The sequence below is a fragment of the Aquarana catesbeiana genome, linkage group LG06 (assembly GCF_042186555.1).
Source record: "Aquarana catesbeiana isolate 2022-GZ linkage group LG06, ASM4218655v1, whole genome shotgun sequence".
Classification (NCBI taxonomy): Eukaryota; Metazoa; Chordata; class Amphibia; order Anura; family Ranidae; genus Aquarana; species Aquarana catesbeiana.
This window is the reverse complement of record NC_133329.1, coordinates 354,486,271-354,510,699: the sequence shown is the minus strand read 5'-3', so window position 1 is coordinate 354,510,699 and position 24,429 is coordinate 354,486,271. Positions and strand designations below refer to the sequence as shown.

General features: G+C 44.1%; 1 protein-coding gene across 5 annotated transcripts in view; it reads left to right on the top strand.

Annotated features, from left to right (window-relative positions):
• The window catches only part of SLC4A10 (solute carrier family 4 member 10), a 391,254-nt gene that overhangs the window by 305,978 nt on the left and 60,847 nt on the right, over window positions 1-24,429 (top strand). For all 5 annotated transcript variants that reach the window (XM_073634046.1, XM_073634049.1, XM_073634045.1 and 2 more), the window contains exons 8-9: window positions 7,858-8,015; window positions 16,349-16,436. In XM_073634046.1, the coding sequence (XP_073490147.1) occupies window positions 7,858-8,015; window positions 16,349-16,436 (246 nt within the window). The remainder of the gene's footprint in view (window positions 1-7,857; window positions 8,016-16,348; window positions 16,437-24,429) is intronic.

Below are 24,429 nucleotides of genomic sequence, written 5' to 3'. Positions count from 1 at the left end.
GGTTTATTTCTAAATCTATTTGCAGAACAGCAAGGCTTCTACCTATAACATACTTTCTAGGATGCCAACCCCTGGACTCACACCAAGAAACATATGCCTTCCAGACTCTATAATAAATGACTCTGGAAGATGGCTTCCTTGTATTAATCAAGGTATATATCACTGAGCCTGAAAGCTCACAATTCTGCAGAATGTGGGTCTCAATAGCCAAACCGTTAAATTCAGGGTTTGTAAGGTAGGATGGAACACTGGTCCCTGCGATAGCAGGTCTGGACGTGGTGGTAGGGGCCATAGGGCCCCTACCATCGTCTTTACGATCTCTGCATACCAAAATGTTCTGGGCCACGCTGGGGCCACAAGACCCATCGACTTTCCTTCCTGCTTGATAGTGTGAAGAAGTCGTGGTAGCAGCAGAATAGGAGGGAATGCATAAATCAGTGAAAAAACTGATTCCACAGGGTCACCAACGCATCTCTTCCGTATGCGAGTGGATCCCTTGTTCTTGACACAAAGTTGTCGATTTTGTTGTTGAACCTAGATGCAAACAGACCTACGTCCGGGGCCCCCCATCTTTGACATATAGCCAGGAAGATGTCAGGGTGAAGGGTCCATTCCTCCGGGAACAACTGCTGGCAACTCAAGTACAGTACCTGCCCGCGAGATTGTGTTTCCAGCGCGATCCCATTGCGCTGGTTCTCGGTGACAGGGTACTGTACATCTCGTGCTGGCTGCAATAGGAAAAACACATTTTCCTACTGCAGCGAGCACGAGAAAGAATTCCCCACCAAGAGCATACCAGGCCCTTAGGTCTGGTATGGATTTTAAGGGGAACCCCCTACGCGGAAAAAAGGCGTGGGGGCCCCCCAAATCCATACCAGAGCCTTATCCGAGCACGTAGCCCGGCCGGTCAGGAAGGGGGGTGGGGACGAGTGAGCGCTCCCCCCGAACCGTACCAGGACGCATGCCCTCAACATGGGGGGGTGGGCGCTTTGGGGCAGGGGGGCGCCCTGTGGCCCCCCACCCCAAAGCACCTTGTCTCCATGGGACAAGGGCCTCTTCCCAACAACCCTGGTCTTTGGTTGTCGGGGTCTGCGGGCGGAGGGCTTATCAGGATCCGGGAGCCCCCTTTAATAAGGGGGCCCCCAGATACCGGCCCCCAACCCTATATGAATGAGTATGGGGTACATCGTACCCCTACCCATTCACCTGAGGGAAAAAAGTGTCAATAAAAAAACACACTAGACAGGTTTTTAAATAATTTTTTTAGGAAGCTCCAGGGGTCTTCCGACTTTGGGAGTCTCTTCCGACTTCTCCGCTCTCTCCGGCCTCTTCTCCCAATGTCTGGTTCTTCTCCCACTCTCCAGCCTCTTCTCCCGGTGTCCGGTTCTTCTCCTGCTCTCCGGCCTCTTCTCCAGGTCTCCTGTTCTTCTCCCGCTCTCCGGTTCTTCTGCCAGGCTCCTCCACTATCTTCTGCTCTTTTGCTAGTGATGGCCCGGTTTTCTCCATCGTCTTGTTCCCTCTTCTCTTCTTCCGAAGTTGACACAACGCTCTCTCCCACTGTAATCCCGTGTGCGAGGTTCGCAACGACTTATATAGGCATGGGGCGTGGTCACCAGGTGATGGCCGCGGCATGATGGGACTGTGACGTCATAAGGGGCGGGGTCACTGGGTGGTAAGAGAGCGGAGAAGACGGAAGACCCCCGGAGCTGCCTAATAAATTACTTTATATGCCTGTCTAGTGTGTTTTTTTATTGACACTTTTTTCCCCCAGGTGAATGGGTAGGGGTACGATGTACCCCATACTCATTCACATAGGGTGGGGAGCCGGGATCTGGGGGCCCCATTATTAAAGGGGGCTTCCAGATTCCAATAAGCCTCCCACCCGCAGACCCCGACAACCAACGGCTAGGGTTGTTGGGAAGAGGCCCTTGTCCTCATCAACATGGGGACAAGGTGCTTTGGGGTGGGGAGGGCTGCAGCCTGGTACGGTTCAGGAGGGAGGGCGCTCGCTTGTCTCCACCCCCCCTTCCTGACCGGCCGGGCTGCATGCTCGGATAAGGGTCTGGTATGGATTTTGGGGGGCCCCCATGCCATTTTTTCGGCGTAGGGGGTTCCCCCTAAAATCCATACCAGACCTAAGGGCCTGGTATGCCCTTGGAGAGGAACCCATGCCAGTTTTTTATTTAAAATTTGGTGTGGAGTTCCCCCTCATGATTCATACCAAACACCTGTCAGCAATGCTTGTCGCTCATCGGGAAAGGAAAAAACACATTTTCCTTTCCCGATGAGCGAGCCAGCTCGGCGCTGGCTCCCGCGAAGGGGCTCGCAGGTGTCAAATCGCGGTGAGAGTGACACAATATCGCAGTCACCTACTGTAGTTCGTCTGCCAATTTTCTACCCCTGGGATGAAGATTGCCGATATGCACAGCACATGCTTTTCTGCACAGGTTAGGAAATGGTTTACCTCCCCCTGGCTTGCATGACTTCTGGTGCCCCCTTGGTGATTGATATAAGCCACTGCTGTGGCATTGTTGGATTGAATCCTGACAGGACAATTCCGCAACCTGCATGTCCAGACCCTTAGGGCTAGACGCGCTGCCTGAATCTCTAGAATGTTGATGGGCAAGGTCCTTTCAGTTCTGGACCATTTCCCTTGGACAGTCGTCTCTTCCAGGACTGCTCCTCAACCCGCAAGGCTGGCAGCTGTTATTACCACCTTTCAGGTAACTGTTACGAAAGGTTTCCCCTTCTGCAGATTCTTGGATATCCTCCACCAACTGAGGCTTTGGCACACCTTTGGTGACAGACGCATTGGAAAATCTAGCTCTTGGACCCTCTTGCTCCAGGTATATAGGATACTGTTTTACAGCAGGCTTGAATGAGACGGAGCATAGGGAACCGCTGTGAATGAAGCCACCATCTTTCCCAACAACCTCATGCAAAGGCAAATAGAAGGACCCTTCTTTGCCCTGACCACCTGAGCCAGATCCTTTACGGAACTGATCTTTGCCTGGGGTAGAAACCACCCTCTTCTGGGCTGTATCTATAACCAGACCCAAGTATTCTTAGTCTTCTTAATAGTTTTAAAGAAGATCTCTCTAGGTTAAGGACCCAACCTAGGTATTTCAGGTAGCTGATTGTGGAGACCATGCTTTGGTCTAAGCGGGCTACTGACCTGTCTATCAAGAGCAGGTCATCTAGGTATGCTACAATTGTTATACCTTGAGTCTTTAAACTGCCAGAGGAAGGGCCAGAAGTTTTTTAAACACCCGAGGTGCAGTAGCTAGACTGAAAGGCAAGGCTACAAACTGAAAGTGAAGTTTTTTCTACTTCATAAAAAAATTGGCACACGCAGGTATGCATCCGTGATGTTGACTGATGCCAGAAGTTTCCCTCCTTATAGGATGGAGACAACAGATTGGATTGATTTCATGCGGAAAAGGGGATATTCAGGAACTCGTTTAGATCCTTGAGATCTAGCATGAGTCTGACATCCCCATTTGGTTTTGGCACTGTGAAAAGGTTTGAAAAAACCCCAACCCCTGCTCCATCGTGGGGACCGCCATGACCCTTTTTGAGACGAAAGTCTGTCTAATGCTTGAAAAGAAGACTTCTTTTTCTCTGGATCTTTGGACATTTGCCCTGAGGAAAATGAGGAGGCAGGAAATCTCGGAACTCTAGTTTGTAGCCTAGAGCTATTACGGAGACCATCTATCTCAAAACTCCTCCTGCCAGACCCTTGAGAACTGCAGAAGTCTCCCCCCCCCACTCAAACAAGCGAGGGTGCCCCTTCATAAGAGGCTTTAGCATTCTGTCTTGTAGGTTTCTTCCCCCAGGACTTCTTTTGTCCCTGGGGTTGACCCTGAGGTTCTCTTGAACCTGACGGTGGAGGCCGTCGCGACTGCCTGAAGGCAGACGCCCCTGGCACTGGAGAAAGAGCCCATTTAAATGAGAGACGTATTTCTTTTCTTAACTGGCAAAAGGGTACCTTTCCTCATGCCCAAACAGTCTTTCACCGCGGAAAGGAAAACCAGCCAGGAGCTTTTTGCATGGTGCTTCAGCTTACCAATTTTCAACCAAGGGATTCTACGGATATGCCCCAACCCAAGCGTAAAGAAGGAGGTTTGCAGAATAGCATCTCTGATTGCGTCTATTGCAAAACACAAAGCCCCTGGCAGCTTGGCTAAATCATGGGCCTGCTGTTCAGGGAAAACCTTGAGCACCTGTCTCAAAATGGTCTCTCAGGGATTGACATACCCCAATTGCCGCCACTGCAAGTTGAGCTATTGAACCTGCCAAAGAAAAAATGTTTTTTAACAGGAATTCCAATTTTTCATCAGATGGATTCCTAAGCATTTGAGCATTGTCAACCGGACAAGTCAAATTTTTATTTAGAGAGGATATAGCAGCTTCAATTGCTGGAATACTCCACCTCTTAGTAAATTTTTTCCTCCATAGATTTAAGTGTTGAAAACTTTTTTAGGAGGGAAAAAATGCTTATCTGGGTGATCCCACTCAGAATACATAAGCTTTTCCAGCAATGAATGGACAGGAAGGCATGCAAGCTTGAGGAGGCTTTAGTGAACTCAAACTTTTAAATGTGGAGCGGACCATTTCAGTAAGAAATTGCACCAGCAATTTCTCAGCTTGTGAAGCTGAAGAAGGTCGTTCCCCACTTGATCCCTCAGAAGAGGAGTCATCAGCCTCTTCACGGTCCCCTAAGGGGGGTTCCTCTTCCCCCTTCCACTGTTCCTCTGTTTGAGGGTCCTGGTGGTAGAAGGGGACCTAATGCGTTTTCTTCCACTCTGTGCAGATGCGATTAAAAACTCTAACCTTTCCTCTAATCCAATCATGGCTGAGGAGAAAACCACCTCAGTAATATAGACAGCGGCTGAAATGTCGGAAGCAATTGCAACCCCTGACGACCCCGACGGCTCACTCTGACCAGCCTTCCTAGCCCTTCAGGGGGTATGGTGTTGCAGAGGGAAGGTCCTTAGAGCCCAAGGGCGAACCCTTTGAGCCTTTGTTTTTTGGGATACTTGTACCTCCCCTTCTGCCCATAGTCCAAGTACAAATGCAGAGGTACTACTAAAAATGCACCAATTGCTGAGCAAATAGTCCAGCAACTGCTGCTGTTTTTAAAGCTCAGCCTGATGCTAAGTAAACGTGCCCTGAGAATGCCTGTGTCACCAACACTCACATGCCCCTGTCTGCTCTATGTCCCTCCGTTAGCTGAATGCACCTGCAAAAGGTGCACTTTACACAGCTTTACACAGCCCCGCCTTTGTGAATGTCTGAGGCACATCAGTGCTGCGCTAAGCCCTGCCCCCTCTCTGACTTCCCACCACGCCCCCCCCTCACTTTTCAAAAAAAAGACTGCTTTCCCACGCGAGCAGGGTTCCGATCTGATCGGCATGCAGGGGAGGGCTGGGATGGAAGAGAGGAGGAGAGCTGCTGGAGAAAACTGCCGTACTATGGTGGAGATGGCTTGAGTGGCGCGGCATACCGCCGACTGACCCCTGCTCCCTTGCCTCCTGGACAGAAGAAATACCTGTCCAGGTGGGGCATTCCACAAGAAAAAGCCCCCCTTTCCAACATCTTACCTGGGCTTGGGCTGGAGGAAGCATGCTGCTTGAAATGACACAGAGCAAGGCTGACAAGCATGGAATTAGGTACGTGCTTTTAACAGCCCCCGGTGGCGACTTCAGGCATGACAACATTTTACTTAAAGGAGAAAAGCCATAAGAAGTAGAAAAAATCCTTAGGAATTTCCACTTACCTTATTCAGCTGCAGGGTTCTGTGGTAAATTAGACAGACCCAATCTTCACCACTCACGGTGGGCTCCGTTTAAAAAACCTTCAGGAACCAGGGCCCCTTTTTATCGGGGGATCCACGCTCCTGGACCCGTAAAGCACCCCGCCAGGAAATATGGCTGAAAAAACCAAGCACTGGATCCCGAGGTCCAGCTCTCTAAAAAGAGAAGCATTACAGGCAAAACCTCGCTTTTGCCGACATGAGGCCCGGGTACCATTCAATTCGGCCTGAAAAGACACTTTGAATGGATTCGGTTGCATAGCTTGCCCCAGCAAAGGAATATTCCAGTGCAGCTCAGCCTAGCACATCTTTACTCGTGACCAACACCTAAGACACTGGTGAAAAAACTGAGGTACTCCCAGTAAGGGGAGGGGTTATATAGGGAGTTAAACTTCCTGTCTAGGTTGTGCCAGTGTCCCTCGCCTAAAGGTGCCTATATAACCCATACAGTAATTACTATGGCTCTGTGTCCCGTCATGTACGATTAAGAAATATATAAGCTAGAGATCAAGCACAAAAAAATAAATGTAAAGAAACACATAAAATCAGAGCTGCATCCCCAAAAAGAAGATACTTTATTAGTACAAAATGGTTAAAAAAACCATGGTAGTATCCCAATAACATACGAGGTCTGCTTGATGTCCCATGTTGCATCAGTACAATCTACACTCACCGGCCACTTTATTAGGTACACCTTGCTAGTACCGGGTTGGGCCCCCTTTTGCCTTCAGAACTGCCTTAATTCTTCATGGCCTCAACAGTTGATACAAGTCAGAATGAATCCATGCTTTCATGTTGTTTGCACCAAATTCTGACCCTTCTGAATGTTGCAGCTGAAATCGACGCTCATCAGACCAGGCAACATTTTTCCAATCTTGTCCAATTATATTCTGCATACCTAGGTTGTATTGTGTGGTTATTTGAGTTACTGCCCATTCTCCGCTGACATCAACAAGGCATTTTTGCCCACACAACTGCCGGTCACTGGATATTTTCTCTTTTTTGGACCATTCTCTGTAAACCCTAGAGATGGTCATACATGAAAATCCCATTAGATCAGCAGTTTTTGAAATACTCAGTCCAGCCAGTCTGGCATCAACAACCATGCCACGTTCAAAGTCACTTAAATCTCCTTTCTTCCCCATTCTGATGCTTGGTTTGAACTTCAGCAAGTCATCTTCACCAGATCTAGATGCCTAAATGCATTAAGTTGCTGCCATGTTATTGGCTAGTTAACAGATTGTGTTACCAAGCAATTGAACAGGTGTACCTAATAAAGTGGCTGATTAGAGAATATCAAAACTAATTCAAAAACATTGCACAAAGTTTCACACAATATAGAATATAGAGACTCCTGTTTGAACCTGTAAAGAAAATCTCAACAAGAAAAGTTCTAAGCCTTGAATAGATGTCACATATATAGCTTATGCATATAACATTTGTTGTCTATTAGAGGATTAAATAATATAGTTAAAAGGTAGGTGTAGGAAAGAAATAAAGAAATTATGCACCACTCAAAAAGTTTAATAAAATCAAGGATAAGATAGTAATATCTTTTAGAAAACAGTATTTTTCATCAGTGGCTCAGCTCTTGCTGCAATACTTGCCTCCTCTCTGGAACTGCCCTTGCAGATTTACTTACTCTGGGTCCAGGATTGGACTCTTCTTTTGGGTTAAATGATGCCTGTCCAATGATGTAGAGAACTGTGCAGATGTCATCACTTCAGCAATGCTCTCTACAACTTTGAGGACCAGCTAGTGCCAAAGGAGAGGTGAAGAAGAACTTGCATGTTAAGTGACCAGCGTAAAGTCTTCTGAAAAAAAGTAAAATGTGAAAAAAATGCATGCTGGTGGTGGGGGGTATCTGGAGGGAAGAGGGGGTGACTGGGGAGTGGGTGGAGCATAAGCAGAGCATAGAGAAAGCTTTTAACATATTGTGTACCATGTACAATAATTTCAGTGTCATTGATTAATTATGAAACATGTATAATCAGGAACAACTGTATATATACGAGCTTTCACATTTTTCTTTCCATTTCCAGTTTGATGTACATTTTATGAAAAAAATCCCTCCTGGGGCAGAAGCTTCCAACATCTTAGTTGGTGAACTGGAGTTTTTAGATCGAGCTGTGGTCGCTTTTGTTAGACTTTCTCCTGCAGTTTTGATCAATGGCCTAACAGAAGTCCCCATTCCATCAAGGTATGTTGTTTTTGCTGCATGTGAGTTTGCAGATCAGTCTGTGATGTAGAAGATGTCTAGCTATCATTTGCTGCAGATGGAGCCAATGTTATTTTAAAACTTAAAGTAGAACGTAACCAAAAAATAAAATTTTTTGTAAAAAAATAAAACGGGAAGACATTCAATTGCAGAAAAATCATGCTATTAAAAAAAAAAAAAGCTTCTTACTTTCCCACTCACACACTTATTTAGAATGTATGCTGAGCTGCTCATGCGCAGCTCAGTGTACATTCTCAGCAAGCCTTACATGGTGGGATAAAATAAAGTGGTATTAAACCCAAAATCAAAAATTTAGCATATTGCAGCTTACAAATTTTTAGAAGGGGCTGCATTCTTTTTCTTTAGGCTTTTTCCCATCTGGTTTCACCCGGTGATCCAGCCAGTAACATACCTCCTGTATCAGAGTTCCTACAATCTGGATGAAGGAGCAACAGAGACACCTTTGGACAGCAGCATCGTCCGTCTTGGGGGGGGGGGGGGGGGGGGTGCTAGATGTCCTAGCAGGTTTAAAAACACATTGAAGCCAAACTCCAGCTCACATTTTTTTAAGCACCTACAGCAACAGTTTTGTTCATTTTGGGATAAAATGTTTCACATACCGTATTTTTCGCTCCAAAGGACGCACTCCCCCCCCCCCAAAAAAATGGGGGAAAATGTCCCTGTCCCTCACAGAGAATGGAGGCGGAATGAAGTACGGCCGCTCCTGCTGCTCTGTCTTCTATCTGAGTGACAGACGGATGTGATGATGTCCTCACCAGTCGCCAGGCACAAGTCAGGCTGCATTTTTAATGGGCACAGGTCAGGCTGCATTTAATGGTGCATTTAATGGGCACAGGTCAGGCTGCATTTAATGGTGCATTTAATGGGCACAGGTCAGGCTGCATTTAATGGTGCATTTAATGGGCACAGGTCAGGCTGCATTTAATGGTGCATTCAATGGGCACAGGTCAGGCTGCATTTAATACAAGAAAAACAGAAATGGAAGGAGCGCACACCTTGTGCATTACCAGAGATTATTTAATAATAAGACATTTTTTATAAAAGTGGGTACTCACAAAATGCAACTGACAAAAGACCATAAACACAGTGCATGGACATGCACAGAACACAGGGTACAGCTAACGCATTACGGGGGCGCACCCCCTTCCTCAGAGCTAGCTTGCGACCCTAAACGCATTAGCTGTACCCCGTGTTCTGTGTATGTCCATGCACTGTGTTTATGGCCTTTTGTCAGTTGAATTTTGTGAGTACCTACTTTTATACAAAAATTTCTTACTATTAAATTATCTCTGGTAATGCACTAGGTGTGTGCGCCTTCCATTTCTGTTTTTCTTGTAGTTCCTTTTGGATTACCCCATCAGAGGAAGGCAGCATTCACCTAGTTTTGGGATACCATATGTACCTTTCCCACCACCATTTTATCTGACATCTTTTACTCCACACCTTGAAAGACCTATTAGCTCTGGAAGTGACTGTGTTTTTTGTATCCAGGCTGCATTTAATGGGACTGGTCAGGCTGCATTTAATTGGCACTGGTCAGGCTGTATTTCATGGGCACTAGGGGTGCAACGGATCAAAAAACTCACGGTTCGGATCGTTCCTCGGATCAGGAATCACGATTTGGATCATTTTCGGATCAACAAAAAAAATCTCCCCCACTGTAATATCCACAATCTCCCCCACTGTAATAATATATTAGCAGGGTATGGCAGAGTATTGCAGAGTATTGTAGGGTATTGGCAGGGTATTGGCGGGTATATTGGCAGAGTATTGGCAGGGTATTGCAGGGTATTGGCAGGGTATTGGCAGAGTATTGGCAGGGTATGGCAGAGTATTGGCAGGGTATGGCAGGGTATTGCAGAGTATTGTCAGGGCATTGCAGAGTATTGTCAGGGCATTGCAGAGTATTGTCAGGGCATTGCAGAGTATTGTCAGGGCATTGCAGAGTATTGGCAGGGCATTGCAGAGTATATTTTTAGGGCATTGCAGAGTATTGGCACTGCTGCCATCCGAACTCTCCCCTCCACTGTACAGATCAGTACACAGAGGGGAGAGAGGAACCGGCGTCATGACATGACGCCGGGTTGTTACAAGTGATCGCGCCGTCATTTTAGTCACACATGTGGGCGTATACATATTGGTAAATGACACTCCTCTCCCTCCTCCTCCTCCATGTCCTCCTATTACTAAACACTATAGGGGCAGGATATAGTATGTTGATTGATTACATTCACTAAGAATATCACAAAAAAGTTTAGTTTTAATATAAATCAGTATTATATACATCCAATGTAATTGCTAATACCTATAAAGTAAAAAAAAAGAGCCTTGGATGTGTGAAAGTTGGTGTCAATCATCTTTAACTCTACCATAGTAATGCACAAAAAAATACACATTTGATGTTCAATAAAGTATTATAAGGAGCACTAAAACAGTTATTTGATATTTATAATCTCATTTGAATTGCTCTTCTTAAAACTGTTTTTTTTTTTAGTCATGTGACTGGCACAGCACCAATCAGGGCTGGCCAAACACAGACTCACACTGTAGAATTTTTTGGGATACGACTACCAAATGTTAAGAAGATAAGATGAATGAGATAAAACTTTTCAATGCATATTTTGTATTTTATTCTTGCCAAAAAATTTTGGTTCAACAATAACAATGAACAATAAATTAACAATTCAGAACAGTAAAAGATTGCATGGTAACAACACGTAAGATACCTTCGAACATAAATAATCAAATATTAATAGCTAACTGTTAGAAGACTACAAATGTTAAAGGAACAAAAGCAATATAAAATACTGGAGGCGTTTTACAACATTTTGCGGAGTAACCCTTTAACTTGCATATTTCTCAGAGGAATAAATGTGCCTGAGAATATTTTTGTTTTTGGAGATTTTCTCCACAAATTCTAAACAGGACAATTTGAAGTTAGTTTTCACAATGAGAATCGCTTTAATAGTTTCCACAAGAAATCGTAATTTCTCAGCAGTCCGTACATCATTCATGAGTGAGAAAACTCTTTCCACTGGTGCATTGCTGCTTGGCAGACATAGAACTACTTCAGCTAATTTTTGAAGGTTAACGTGGGGTACAGTACCTCCACTCTCTTGAAATGGTTCATAACTGCATCCCACTTGCTGGCTACAGACACTGCTGTTGCTGATGTATTCCATTCAGGTATTTTCTCTTTTAGGAATGCATTAAGAAAAGTCACTTCATCAAACAAAGCATCTTCATCTATGGTTACATTCGGGCATTTTGTGTTCAGAAGTTCAACGGTCTTCTCAATATCAGACCTTGCAGGCACTCTTTTCAGAAGCAAGCATTAAAGGTCTTCAAGGTCATCTATATGCTTTCCCCATGCATGTAAATATTGGACCGAGGCATCAAAAAAAGAGAGAGCAACTTTAAAGTAGGAAGCTTGTGTTATAACCCCAGCTCTTTCTAGCTCCTTGATTTGTTTTGTTACCATCACTGGCACAAAGTCTTCCTCATGTCTAGCAGACAGCTTAGTTTTAAGGGTGTTGAGGATCTCAGCTGATTCCACGGCACAGCGATCTTGCCCCTCCAGGGATTTTATTGTGTCATGGAAAAGTGACATAGTACTGTGGATGTAAGTGAGCCACAGTTCAGTTGTAAGGTCTTCAAATATCTTCCTAAGGACAACTGGACACTTTTCTTCAGACAAAAAAAAGGACTCCAGCGGCTCATAGAGCATAAGAATTCTTTCTAAAGCAGGTAACATTGAGAGCCACCTGACATTGCTGTGCCTAAGGATGTTTTGATATTCTTGCCCCACAAACTCACAAAAACTCTTCAGTCTTTCAACACGAACAGTAAATATATGAAATTATCCAAAAATCTTATTAAGAATATTTTTAACATCCACTGGGATTGTATCTAGGGCAGTTCGGGCACAATTGTGCACAATATGAGCTGGACATCCAAGACCTATAACTTCTCGCTGGAGGGCTCGTCTAACTTTAGTGTGCACATTTTCTCTCCCTTGCCTTCGTAGTCCACCAAAGTTTGTATTTGTATTGTCGGCAGAGAAGGCCACAACTTTATTTTCCAGGTGGAATTTTTGTATAATTTTTATCACCTCCTCTGAAATAAGTTCAGCTGTTTCACCTTTCAGTTCAACAAAATCAAGAAGTTTTGTCTCCACAGAGGTGCTTTCCTCTTGTACCTTGAAGTAGCGAACCATAATAGGCAGCAACTTGACATGTCCATGGTTTGAAACATCTACCGAAAGTGCTACAAAATTAACATGCTCAAGGTCATGTTTGAGCTCATCTGTTGACCAAGGAGCAAATACATTTCTCACAATTGCATCACTCTTTGTTAGTACACAACAAAATTTAGAATTGAAGAACTTTCTATTTAATCCTGAAGTGCAGTCGATTGATCTGAAACTATGGTTATGGGCAATGGTGTGATGTGAAAAAATTCCCTCTTGTAAAGCAAGGTCATATTCACTCTGTGAGGGTTCAACCTTTCGAAAAAATGATGTCACAAAGGTCGAACCTGCATGGGCAGTTAGAGCAGCTTTGTGTTTGCTTGTGGCTTTGTGGTCTTTAATTGATGTCCTACCTCCACTTGAAATAGTAAACACAGAATTACATATTGTGCAAAAAACAGAAGATCCCTTTCCAGCACTTTTCAGGAAAGGATACTCTTTTTGGAGAACATCTTTGAAATAGCACTTTCTTTTGCTGTGCATTGCCATGACACTACTGCTATCACTACACTGCCAAACTGGTACAGAATCTGTAGAGAGACAAGCATGTCTTACTTAAAGGAACACTACCACTAACAGATAAGCTGTAACTAGATTACTTAAGCATTAGGCATCATTCCCACGAGGCGGATCCGCTGCCTCGGAGTCCGCCTCTGTCCGCCAGCTCAGCGGAGATCTCTCCGTTGATCTCCGCTGAGCCAGCAGACATATGTGTGCAGATAATCATTGGGACATGTGATTTTACTGGGACATATGTGGGGGACAGGTGTTTTTACTATGTGGGGACATGTGTTTTGGGACATGTGTTTTAGGGACATGTGTTTTGGGGACAGGTTTTGGGGACATTGTGTGTTTACTTTGTGTTTACTTTGTGTTTTTAAATGTGTGTGGGGACACTAGACTGGTGTTCAGTGAGTAAAAAGCTGTAAAAAACAGCTCATACTCACTGATCACCAGCCGGCTGCAGCGATCCGCTCTCCTCTCCTCACTGACAACCTCCGTGTGAGGAGAGGAGAGCTGATTGCCTAGCAACCGGCTCTGTGTTTACATCACATGACGGCTGTGATTCGACATGGCCATCATGTGATCAGGAGGGCCAATCACAGTGCCCTCCTGCCGATCGGAGATGCGCCGTGTCCGGGTGACACGAGCGCATCGGGATTGCGCAGCTGCGCGGGCACGCACGCGCGCGATCCCGCTCCTTCTGAGGGACGTTCCGGCCACTGCACATAAACGGCCGGGTGGGAAGTGGTTAACTAGCCTTGCACGAAATGTCATTCTTGAATGTGTGCGCTGTAATATGTTTCCCCACTAATTCGGGGTACTTTGTCGCAGTAAGTAAGCTTAGCACTATATGACCGTATAGTGTGATATATATATAATCTATATCTATCTATCTATCTATCTATCTATCTATCTATCTATCTATCTATCTATCTATCTATCTATCTATCTATCTATAGATATCTATATTTATATATCTATATCTATATAGATATCTATCTATCTATATAGATATAGATATATATATATCTATATCTATATATATATATAGATATATATATATCTAGATATAGATATATATATAGATATATATCTATATCTAGATATATATATATATATATATATATAGAGGGAGAGATATATATATAGATATCTATTTATATAGATAGATATAGATATATATCTATATATGATTGCCCATAAGTGCTGCCTGTCAGTGAAAGAGAAAAATTTTATTATGTTAGCTGCTAGCATAAAAACTTACCTGCTTGTGGCCATTCACTCTGTACTACTTCTTGCCTACAATTCCCATAGTGCCTTGCAGGACCGGAGGGAAGGGGAGGAACGCTGTACTCTGTCCTCTCCCCTATGCTGCCAGGAGCGCGATTGTAGGAGGGAGCAGAGGTAGGAGGAGAGGGGCGGGATGCTGGAAGAGTGATGGATTTTTCAGCTGAGGAGGAGTGGCGGCTAATAACTACACTAGCACAGCATAGGCAGGCTGGAGCCGCTCCAGCTCCTCCTCTACAGTCACTCTACACACAGCTCTGCATGTGTCATCTCTCGGGGCAACGCCCCCGTCCACCGGGAAACGCCCCCATCCATCGGAAAACTGCCACAGCCTGGCTGCCCAAATGCCGACCGGCAAAAGCGGGGACAAATGGGGTCCGGGGATCGTAGTCGGAAAACAGGGACTGTCCCCGGAAAACGGGGACGTCTGGTCACCGTATACTAAGAGAATTTAAAAAAAACAAACAAACAAACAAAATACAGTGGCATGGTATATATGATTTATGTGAATGAAGTTTAGTAGTTTAGTATTACTATAACTTCAATGGTATCACCCTTGAACTAAGGAAGTGGCAATTGAAAGCCACAAAACACATTTTATTTGATGAAATAAAGAAATTTGATGTTCACAAAAGCAGGCGACTCCGACCCATTTTTAGATATATAACTTTGGTTGCCTCTGCCGATTTGACCACTGACAGGTTATTTTTGCAGACTCCTTTTGTACTTACTGATTTCATGCACCCGCCTGAGAACTTCACAGAGGCCCCATGACAGAACCCCAAGCATTAGAGAGTGACCGGCCTTATCCTGTATAGAGACAGATTTTCTCCATTTTGGAATGCTGTGTGTTCCCACCCCTAAAGGTGGCAACAGTCTCAACAGTTTCTTTTTTTCCTATTGTGGAACCACCTTTGAGTCATTTCACTTTGTCAAAGAAATGTACCCTTTGTTAAGCAATTTGCTACACTATAAAGGCTCAGCCACCTCCCTCTTTTCTTTTAAATGCCCTGAGCTTTTCCAGAGACCACTAGCCAGCTCTGGATCGAACTCTTCGGGCCACAGTTGACCACCACACCCTTGACTCTTGCTTGCAATCAGAGTTCCAGTTCATCCCAGGACTCTGTGCAGGCCACTCAAGTTCCTCCACACCAAACTGGTCAAACCATGCCTTTATGGAACTGACTTTGTGCACAGAGGTGCAGTCATGCTGGACCAGAAGATGGCCTTCCCCTGACTGTTGCCTCAAGATTGGATACACACAAGTGTCTAAAATGTCTTTGTAACCCTTAAAATTAACAGTACCCTTCACTGAAAATGCCTACATTTAGAGGAATGGGCAAATACTTTTCGCTATATAGGTAGAGGTGATGGTCAGGTGTCCACAAACTCTTGGCCATATTGTGTATGTGTATGCAATTTTTTACATCTCACTTTAGATACAAAAAAGGTTGGAAAACCTATCACAGCTGGATTTTTTTTTACAGTTGGATTTTTTAAGTTTCCTTTATTTTTTGCAAAGATAAGATGAAGTAATTTTTATTGTCCAATACAAATACAGAATTTCCCTGGTACACCTGGTACAGTGGAATTTTCATTGTTATCTGTCAGCAGTGAATCAGCCTTATTATTGTAAACCTTAAAGGGGGTTGTAAAGGTTCGTGTTTTTTCACCTTAATGCATCCTATGAACCTATGCATTAAGGTGAAAAAGCACCTGTCAGTGACCGGCCCCCCAGCCCCCCCATTTTACTTACCTGAACCCTCGAACTTCACCCGGCGGGGATGCGCTCTCTCTCTGCCCGGGGTTCTCAGCTCTTAATTGGATAGAATGATAGCAGTGCAGCCATTGGCTTCCTCTGCTGTCAATCAAATCCAATGACGCGAGCGCCGGGGGGCCGAGTCCTGCATGAGGTCTCTATAAATGCTGGACTCGGAAGCGCACCCGCAAGGTAAGCCCCTCGGGGAAGTGCTTCCCCGAGGGGGTTATCAGATGTGGGGAGGAGCCGCGAGAGCCGCCGGGGGACCCCAGAAGACGAGGTTCGGGGCCACTCTGAGCAAAACGAGCTGCACAGTGGAGGTAAGTATGATATGTTTGTTTTTTTTTTTACCTTTACAATCACTTTAAAGCTAACAGATAGATTTGCACAGCTCTACTACTGATCATCATTACTGCTACCATAATATTGTGTTATATCAGCTGGTTCTGTCTTTTAATAACTGAAAATGTTCTTCTTGTTCATCTTGCTATGCAGATTTCTGTTTATACTACTGGGGCCACTTGGAAAGGGACAGCAGTATCATGAAATCGGGCGGTCAATTGCCACTTTGATGACAGATGAGGTAATTTTTCTCCAAATGTTTTTAAAGCAATGTGTATTGTTAAAGTTTTTTTTTTTATTTTTTTTATGGCAAGTACAAATTGTGAAGTGACTTTTTATCTGAGGACGAGGAATAGACACAATGGGGTTGATTTACGAAAACTGGTGAGTTCAAAATCTGGTGCAGCTGTGCATAGTAGCCAATCAGCTTCTAACTTCAGCTTATTCAATTAAGCTTTGACAAAAAAAAAAAACTGGAACCTGAGTGGTTTCTATGCAGAGCTGCACCAAATTTTGCACTCTTCAGCTTAAGCAAATCAACCCCAATGTGTAGGAAGGTGTCCCCTGCATGGAAGCTCCGGAGGAACATGCTATCCCTGTTGCAACACTGCTTTCCATGCATTAGTTTGGCAAGTGGTAAAAAAATATAGCCTGACATGTCATATATGTTATTGCTACTTTTTATAAACCGTCCATTGCTAGCTGGGTTCAATAGGTACACTGGAAATAAAGCCGTTAAAAAAAAAAAAAAAAAAAAAGTGTCATAAAAACTTCAAGAATTTGCTGCCAGCAGCATCTGAAACCAGGTCAAGCTTTCATGATAACTGAGACATGATGCTGAGACACAACCCTACTGTCCTCAATGAGAGATGGGAAATTAAGAACACTGGACGTGTCTAAGTAGGCATGCCGACATTGATACAAGATAGATCATGTAGAATTCAGTTTTAAATGATGAAACTAATGTGATAAATTAAACACAATCTAAAATTGCATGATTTAATACTATCTTAGCATGATTCCTGAAATATAAGATCAGCAGTCTATATACTTAAAACGAGTTTAAATACTACAACACGATCTAGCAGAGGCGTAGATTAACCACTTCAAGACCACCCACCGCATATATACTACAGCAGGGCGGCTCTATTGTGTGAAACAACATACCTGTACATTGTTTCGTGCACTAGATACTGTGGGCGCGCGCGCCCGTTGCAGGGAGGGGGAGCCACTCCGCGGGTCCAGAGGACCCGATGTCCGTCGGCCACCCGCGATCACTCCACAGAGTGGCAGAACGGGGATCTGCCTATGTAAACAAGGCAGATCCCTGTTCTGACAGGGAAATACACAGAGATCTTCTGTTCCTAGTAATCGGGAACAGTGATCTCTGTGTTCTTCCTGTCAGTCCATCCCCCACACAGTTAGAAAACATTTGCAGTAAACACTTAACCCTTTGATCGCCCCTGTTAACCCCTTCCCGGCCAGTGTAATTTATACAGTGATCAGCACATTTTTTTTTTAGCACTGATCATTGTATTGTGTGTCACTGGTCCCCAAAAAGTGTCACTTAGAGTCAGATTTGTCCGCCGCAATGTTGAAGTCCCACTAAAAATCGCTGATCACCACCAATACCAGTAAAAACAATTTTAGTCCATAAATCTATCCCATAGTTTGTAGATGCTATAACTTTTGTGCAAACCAATCAATGTACGCTTATTGGGATTTTTTTTTTACCAAAAATATGTAGAAGTTTTTTTACATTTTTTTTGGATATGTATTATAGCAGAAAGTAAAACATATTGTTTTGTTTTTTTTTCAAAATTGTCGGTCTTTTTTTGTTTATAGCGCAAAAAATAAAAACCGCAGAGGTGATCAAATACCACCAAAAGAAAACTCTATTTGTGGGAAAAAAAGGCATCAATTTAGTTTTTTGTACACCTGTGCACGCTCGCACAGTTGTCAGTTAAAGTAACACAGTGCCGTATCACAAAAAATGGCTTGGTCATTAGGGGGGAAAAACCTTCCGGGGCTGAAGTGGTAAAGGGCAATTCATTTAAATCTGTCTTTGAATGGTAATTCATTATCAAAAATCAGTTTCTTGGACACCCTGGCTAGGCATTTGTACCTGGGCTCGGTAATTCTGTTACAGCTATGTCCATTATTCGTGCTGTTTAGTTTCTATTTTATTATTTTATTTTTATTTATAAGTATTTTACAGTACCATATAAAACCCTCCTGCTGTAAAACAAGAAGTAAAACCCCTACCACTGCAGCTCAAAGACTTCTTTGTTTGGCTTCCCAATGTTCAGGGATCAGAGCTGGGTCAGAGCAAAGAGCTTTAACAGGAAAAAGTTGTTTGGGGCCAATGCAGACTATGAATGATACAAGAGGACAATGCAGAAATCAGCTATCATCCTCTTTCTTTAACAGACATGACAGGCTTGGATTGTCTTGGACATTAAAGGGAAAATACAAAAAATTTCAAGTCATCTTAACAAGCATTTAAATTTACGTACAAATACTAGTGACAGGCATCACCTGCAATGGACATAGCTTTGGCCCTACTTGATGCTTATACTTTTATACATTTTATACATATATATCTTCATGTTCGCCAGCCTATTGCCATAGGGCTAATTTGTCCACGTTAAAAACTTACAGTAACATACCGCCTGTGCTTGAAAGTGCATCATGCCATTTTACCTTATTTCTTTCCAAACCTCACAGTTTCCACCCCTACTTACCCCATATGTTCCATCATTGGCATTATCATCACTACTGGCATTAATTGCAGTGACATAAGTAAAATCTACATAAAAACAGAATGCAATAATTTGCAAATCTCATAAATCCATATTTATTTCACAATAGAAAATAGAAACCATATCAAATATTTAAACTGAAAAAAATGTATTATTTTAAGAAAAAAAATAAGGTAATTTTGAAATTGATGGTAGCAACACATATCAAAAAATTTGGGACATGGCATTAAAAAGCTGGCAAAGTACAAGTCCAATTTCAAAAAAGTTGAAACAGGGCCATGTTTTAGACAGAAATGTTGACCAATTCTTGCCTGAGCATATGCTGCTCTAAAACCTGAATATATCTTTCAGCATTCATGGTGCCTTTCCATATGTGCAAGCTACCCATTCTATACACCCTAATGCACCCTCATACTATCAAAGATGCAGGCTTTTGAACTGAACACTGATCACAAACTGGAAGGTCCCTCTCCAAGTTAGTTGGAAGAATGCAGTGCCCATGGTTGCCAAAAAGAATGTCAAATTTCGATTTGTCTGACCCCAGAACAGTTTTCCAGTTTGTGACAGACCATTTTAAATCAGCTTTGGCCCAGAGAAGATGGCAGCATTTCTGGATCTGGCTTCTTCTTTGCATGATAGAGCTTTGCCTTGCATTTTTGGATGCCATGGTGAACTTTTTGGAAGTATTCCTGAGCCCATTCAGTGATGTCCATCACATCTGAGGACCCGAAGATCACAGGCATCCAATATTGCATTTTGGCTTTGTACCTTGCGCACAGAGATTTCTCCAGATTCTCAGATTTTTTTTGATGATATTATGTACTGTATATGATGATATATGTAAAGTCTTTGCAATTTTACATTGAGGTACATTATTCTGAAATTGTTCAACAGTTTTTAGATGCTGCTTTTCTCAGGTTGGTGAACCTCTGCCCATCTTTACTTCTGAGATACTCTGACCTCTCTAAGATGCCAATTAACCTAATTAGTTGCAAAATGTTCTTCCAGCTCTTCCTTGTTAGTACCACTTACTTTTGCTGCCTGTCCCAACTTTTTTGAGACCTAGATTAACTGTGGGTGAAAGATTGTGTTTATGGGATTGTGTATTGTATACAGTTGTGTTCATAAGTTTACATACCCTGGCAAAAATGTTTTGATTTCTTAGCCATTTTTTAGAGAATATGAATGATAACACAAAAACTTTTCTTTTACTCATGGTTGGTGTTTGGCTGAAGCCATTTATTATCAGTCAACTGTGTTTACTCTTTTTAAATCATAATGATAACAGAAACTACCCAAATGACCCTGATCAAAAGTTTAAATACCCCAGTTCTTAATACCGTGTATTGCTCCCTTTAACATCAATGACATCTTGAAGTCTTTTGTGGTATTTGTGGATGAGGCTCTTTATCTTCTCAGATGGTAAAGTTGCCCATTCCTCTTGGCAAAAAGCCTCCAGTCCCTGTAAATTCTTGGGCTGTCTTGCATGAACTGCACGTTTGAGATCTCAGAGTGGCTCAATGATATTGAGGTCAGGAGACTGAGATGGCCACTCCAGAACCTTCACTTTATTCTGCTGCCGGCAATGACAGGTCGACTTGGCCTTGTGTTTTGAATCATTGTCATGTTGGAATGTCCAAGTACGTCCCATGCACAGCTTCCTGGCTGATGAATGCAAATGCTCCTCCAGTATTTTTTGATAACATACTGTATTCATCTTTCCATCAGTTTTGACCAAATTTCCTGTACCTTTGTTGCTCACACATCCCCAATGCATTAATGATCCACCTCCTTGTTTCACTGTAGGAATGGTGTACCTTTCATCATAGGCCTTGTTGACTCCCCTCCAAATGTAGCGTTTATGGTTGTGGCCAAAAAGCTCAATTTTGGTCTCATCACTCCAAATGAATTTGTGCCAGAAGGTTTGAGGCTTGTCTCTGTGCTGTTTGGCGTATTGTAAGTGGGATACTTTGTGGGATTTGCGTAGTAATGGCTTTCTTATGACGACTCGACCATGCAGCCCATCTTTCTTCAAGTGCCTCCTTATTGTGCATCTTGAAACAGCCACACCACATGTTTTCAGGGAGTCCTGTATTTAACCTGAAGTTATTTGTGGGTTTTTCTTTGCATCCCGAACAATTTTCCTGGCAGTTGTGGCTGAAATTTTAGTTGGTCTACCTGACCGTGGTTTGGTTTCAACAGAACCCCTTCATTTCCACTTCTTTATTAGAGTTTGAACACTGCTGATTGGCATTCTCAATTCCTTGGATATCTTTTTATATCCCTTTCCTGTTTTATACAGTTCAACTACCTTTTCCCGCAGATCCTTTGACAATTCTCTTGCTTTCCCCATGACTCAGAATCCAGAAATGTCAGTGCAGCACTGGATGAAAGATGCAAGGGTCTGTCAGGAGTCCAGGAACTCATTGACCTTTTATACACACACACTAATTACAAGCAAACAGATCACAGGTGAGGATGGTTACCTTTTAATAGTCATTCAAAACCCTTTGTGTCAACTTGTGTGCATGTTATCTGGCCAAAATCACCAGGGTATGTAAACTTTTGATCAGGGTCATTTGATTAGTTTCTGTTGTCATTATGATTTAAAATGAGTAAACATAGTTGATTGATAATAAATGGCTTCAGCCAAACACTAACCACGAGTGAAAGAAAAGTTTGTGTGTTATCATTCATATTCTCTGAAACATGGCCAAGAAATCCTAAATTCTGCCAGGGTATGTAAACTTATGACCACAACTGTATATGGGATTGTGACAGACCTAGCCGGGAGAGAGACTTTTGGAGTGGACTGAATGCTAGCCTCTTGCTGATCAATCGTGGGCCCTGGCATTTGGGGGAACTGTGCTCTTTGTGAGCTGTATGCCTGGGGACCCTTGAGGTGGTATTACTGTGGATTCGGGTCCTGGTCCCCCAGGACACACAGACTCTGGGGACCCTGGATTTGCCATATTAGAATAGTGACTGATTCATACCTTTGGGACTCCTACTGTTAAATGCTAATGTCATCAATTCCAGCTACCTGTCTTTTGTCTGCTAAAATGTGTATTGTAAATAAGTCTCTAGTATGGGATCTAAGAGTCATTAGATCCCCATTGTTGTTTGTGTTTAATTAACTCTGCTATTGTGATAATGTTGATTGGATTTTCTGAACTACAAGACGGCCAGTCTGGCTTAAAGGTCATGTCTGAGTCATCTAGGCTGTCTAAAGGGATTAGTTAATTAGCTCATGTTAATTAGGTTAATTAGGTTACAGCTGTATTGTTAGAGTAATATGAGCAGGAGGTCTGCACCTCCTCTTTTAGTGTATAAAAGAGCCTGTATTTTGCAATAAAAGAGATTCCTGGTTGAACTTACATACAGCCTGCCTGATGTTTGTTCTGAGCTATCACAACTGGGTTAGAACAGCACATAGCTGTAGTTCTAATCCCGGAGCATTGGATGACCGAGCAATCAGATGTTGCGATCTGCAGTCTGATTCTATAGCTGCAGAGGAGTGTCTGGAGGGTGGAACCAAGCGAGCAAGGGGCTCGTTACATTGGTTGGCAGCCGTGGGATTTGCTCTCCAGTTACTGGGACACTCCAAACCAGCCTGCAGGAGAGCCACGCTGAAAGACTTACTTGAGAGCCATGGAGGGAATGGTGGGATCGTGCTTCCTTGCCGTGAACACATCCAAACCATCACCTGGATCCAAGGTCCAGATAGCAGGAGAAGAGAGATACCAGCCACCATGGATAAGGAATTCAGAAGGAGGTTGCGAGAGAAGCAGATACAGCTCAGAGGACCAGTATCAGAGCAGGTCCTGCTAGGATGGTTTGATTCTATCCGCTGCAAACTCTGGAAGAGCAGCGAAACCAGGGAAAAGTTCTCCCCTCCATCCATGTAAGGTACTGGTCGCAGTATGAATTGCGAATGCTGTTATTGGGGGAACAGCCGAACCAGGAGTGGACAGCTGAGTTAAACAGGCTGATCCGGGCAGAAATGCGGTTGGACGAGAGCTACAGAGCCCTCCAGTGGTATGTAGCCCAAGTGTGCCCGTGGACAGCAGATGACAGCCCCACGGAAGGCTTTGACTACGATGGCCTGGGATTGTTGTACTGGAGGCTGTCCAGGGACCCTGACTTTGGGAGTGATCGGGAGTGGCGTTTGGAGGAAATAATGGAGCACAGAGAGTGAAGACTGAATGTCTCAGAAGTGCACTGGGCACAGGAAGATTTGGAGTTTCTGGCCATTCAGGAATGGGAGCTGGAGATCGCCTACAGACAGCTGTTAGACTCTGCTCAGCAGCAGGGTGGTGCTCCCTTTGCCTGGGACTATCAGGAAATACCAGTTGACAACTCTGAAATCCTGGCTGAAGATTTGACAATGTGGCAGAGTAACAGTGTGCTTTGCCAACCTGCCCCCGCAGCTATGGAGGCAGAGGTCTTATGGCAGATGCAGCAAGTGCTGACTGACCTTGATGAACCTGTTTCTGCATTGGATGATCTTGGATGGAGGAATGTGCCTGTCCAGCAGAATGCCAGAGAATCGGCAGTGGAAAAATCTAAAGGTTGCCGTCCCCAAACCTGAAGTGCTGACAACAGGGCAGAGCTCTGCTAACCTCTGCCCAGCACTGATGGCATCTTCTGGGTTCCACGGAGAGGAGATGGTGAACCTTTATCCCCAAACACCAGTTGCAGAGACAGGGGATTTGATAGACTTTTCTGCTGAGGAAGAACAACCTGGTGAGCCTCCAGCAGAAGAAGAGCTGTTATTAGTGCCAAACTTCACTGTGCTCTGCCAAGCACCAACAGAAGTATCTGTGAAGTTACAAGGAACTTCCCCAGCTGAAGCGCTGGCAACAGGACAGAGGGTCCAAGATCTCTGCCCTACACCGGCGGCGGTTCCGGAGGCTCAAGGTGAGAAGGAGGTGGTCACTTCCCAGCAGCAGATACAGGGGGAGAAGGGAGAGGAGGTGTGTGTTGTCCCTCCCCAACAGTTAGCCGGAGCAGATGGTGTGGGGTTTCCAGCAGAAGGGCTGGCAACAGGGCCGAGTACTGCTGGACTCTGCCCTCAACTAACAGAGGATGGATTTCCTGTGAAGGTGGATGGGACTTCAGTCTCCACCTGTATACCCTAGGGATGCTGGGCAGTCGGCCCAGATCCCCAACAGCATGACGGAGTGAGCCCAGACTCCCTGTCTTCTCTCCAGCGGCAGAAAGGACTCCAGGGAGAAGGGCCAGTCCAGGCCTCTCCCCAGCGGCAGATATGTTCTCTGAGAGAGGCAGAGGTTGGCTGGGTGAGTAATGCTTTGTTTGGAACAATTTGTTTGGGGTACCGTGTGGGTACAGGCATTAGAGGACTGGAACTACTGACTAACTTCAGAGTCAACCCGTCTGGGGTCTCCTCCTGTGTTAGTCTCCTGCCGAAAGGGGAGAAATGTGACAGACCTAGCTGGGAGAGAGACTTTT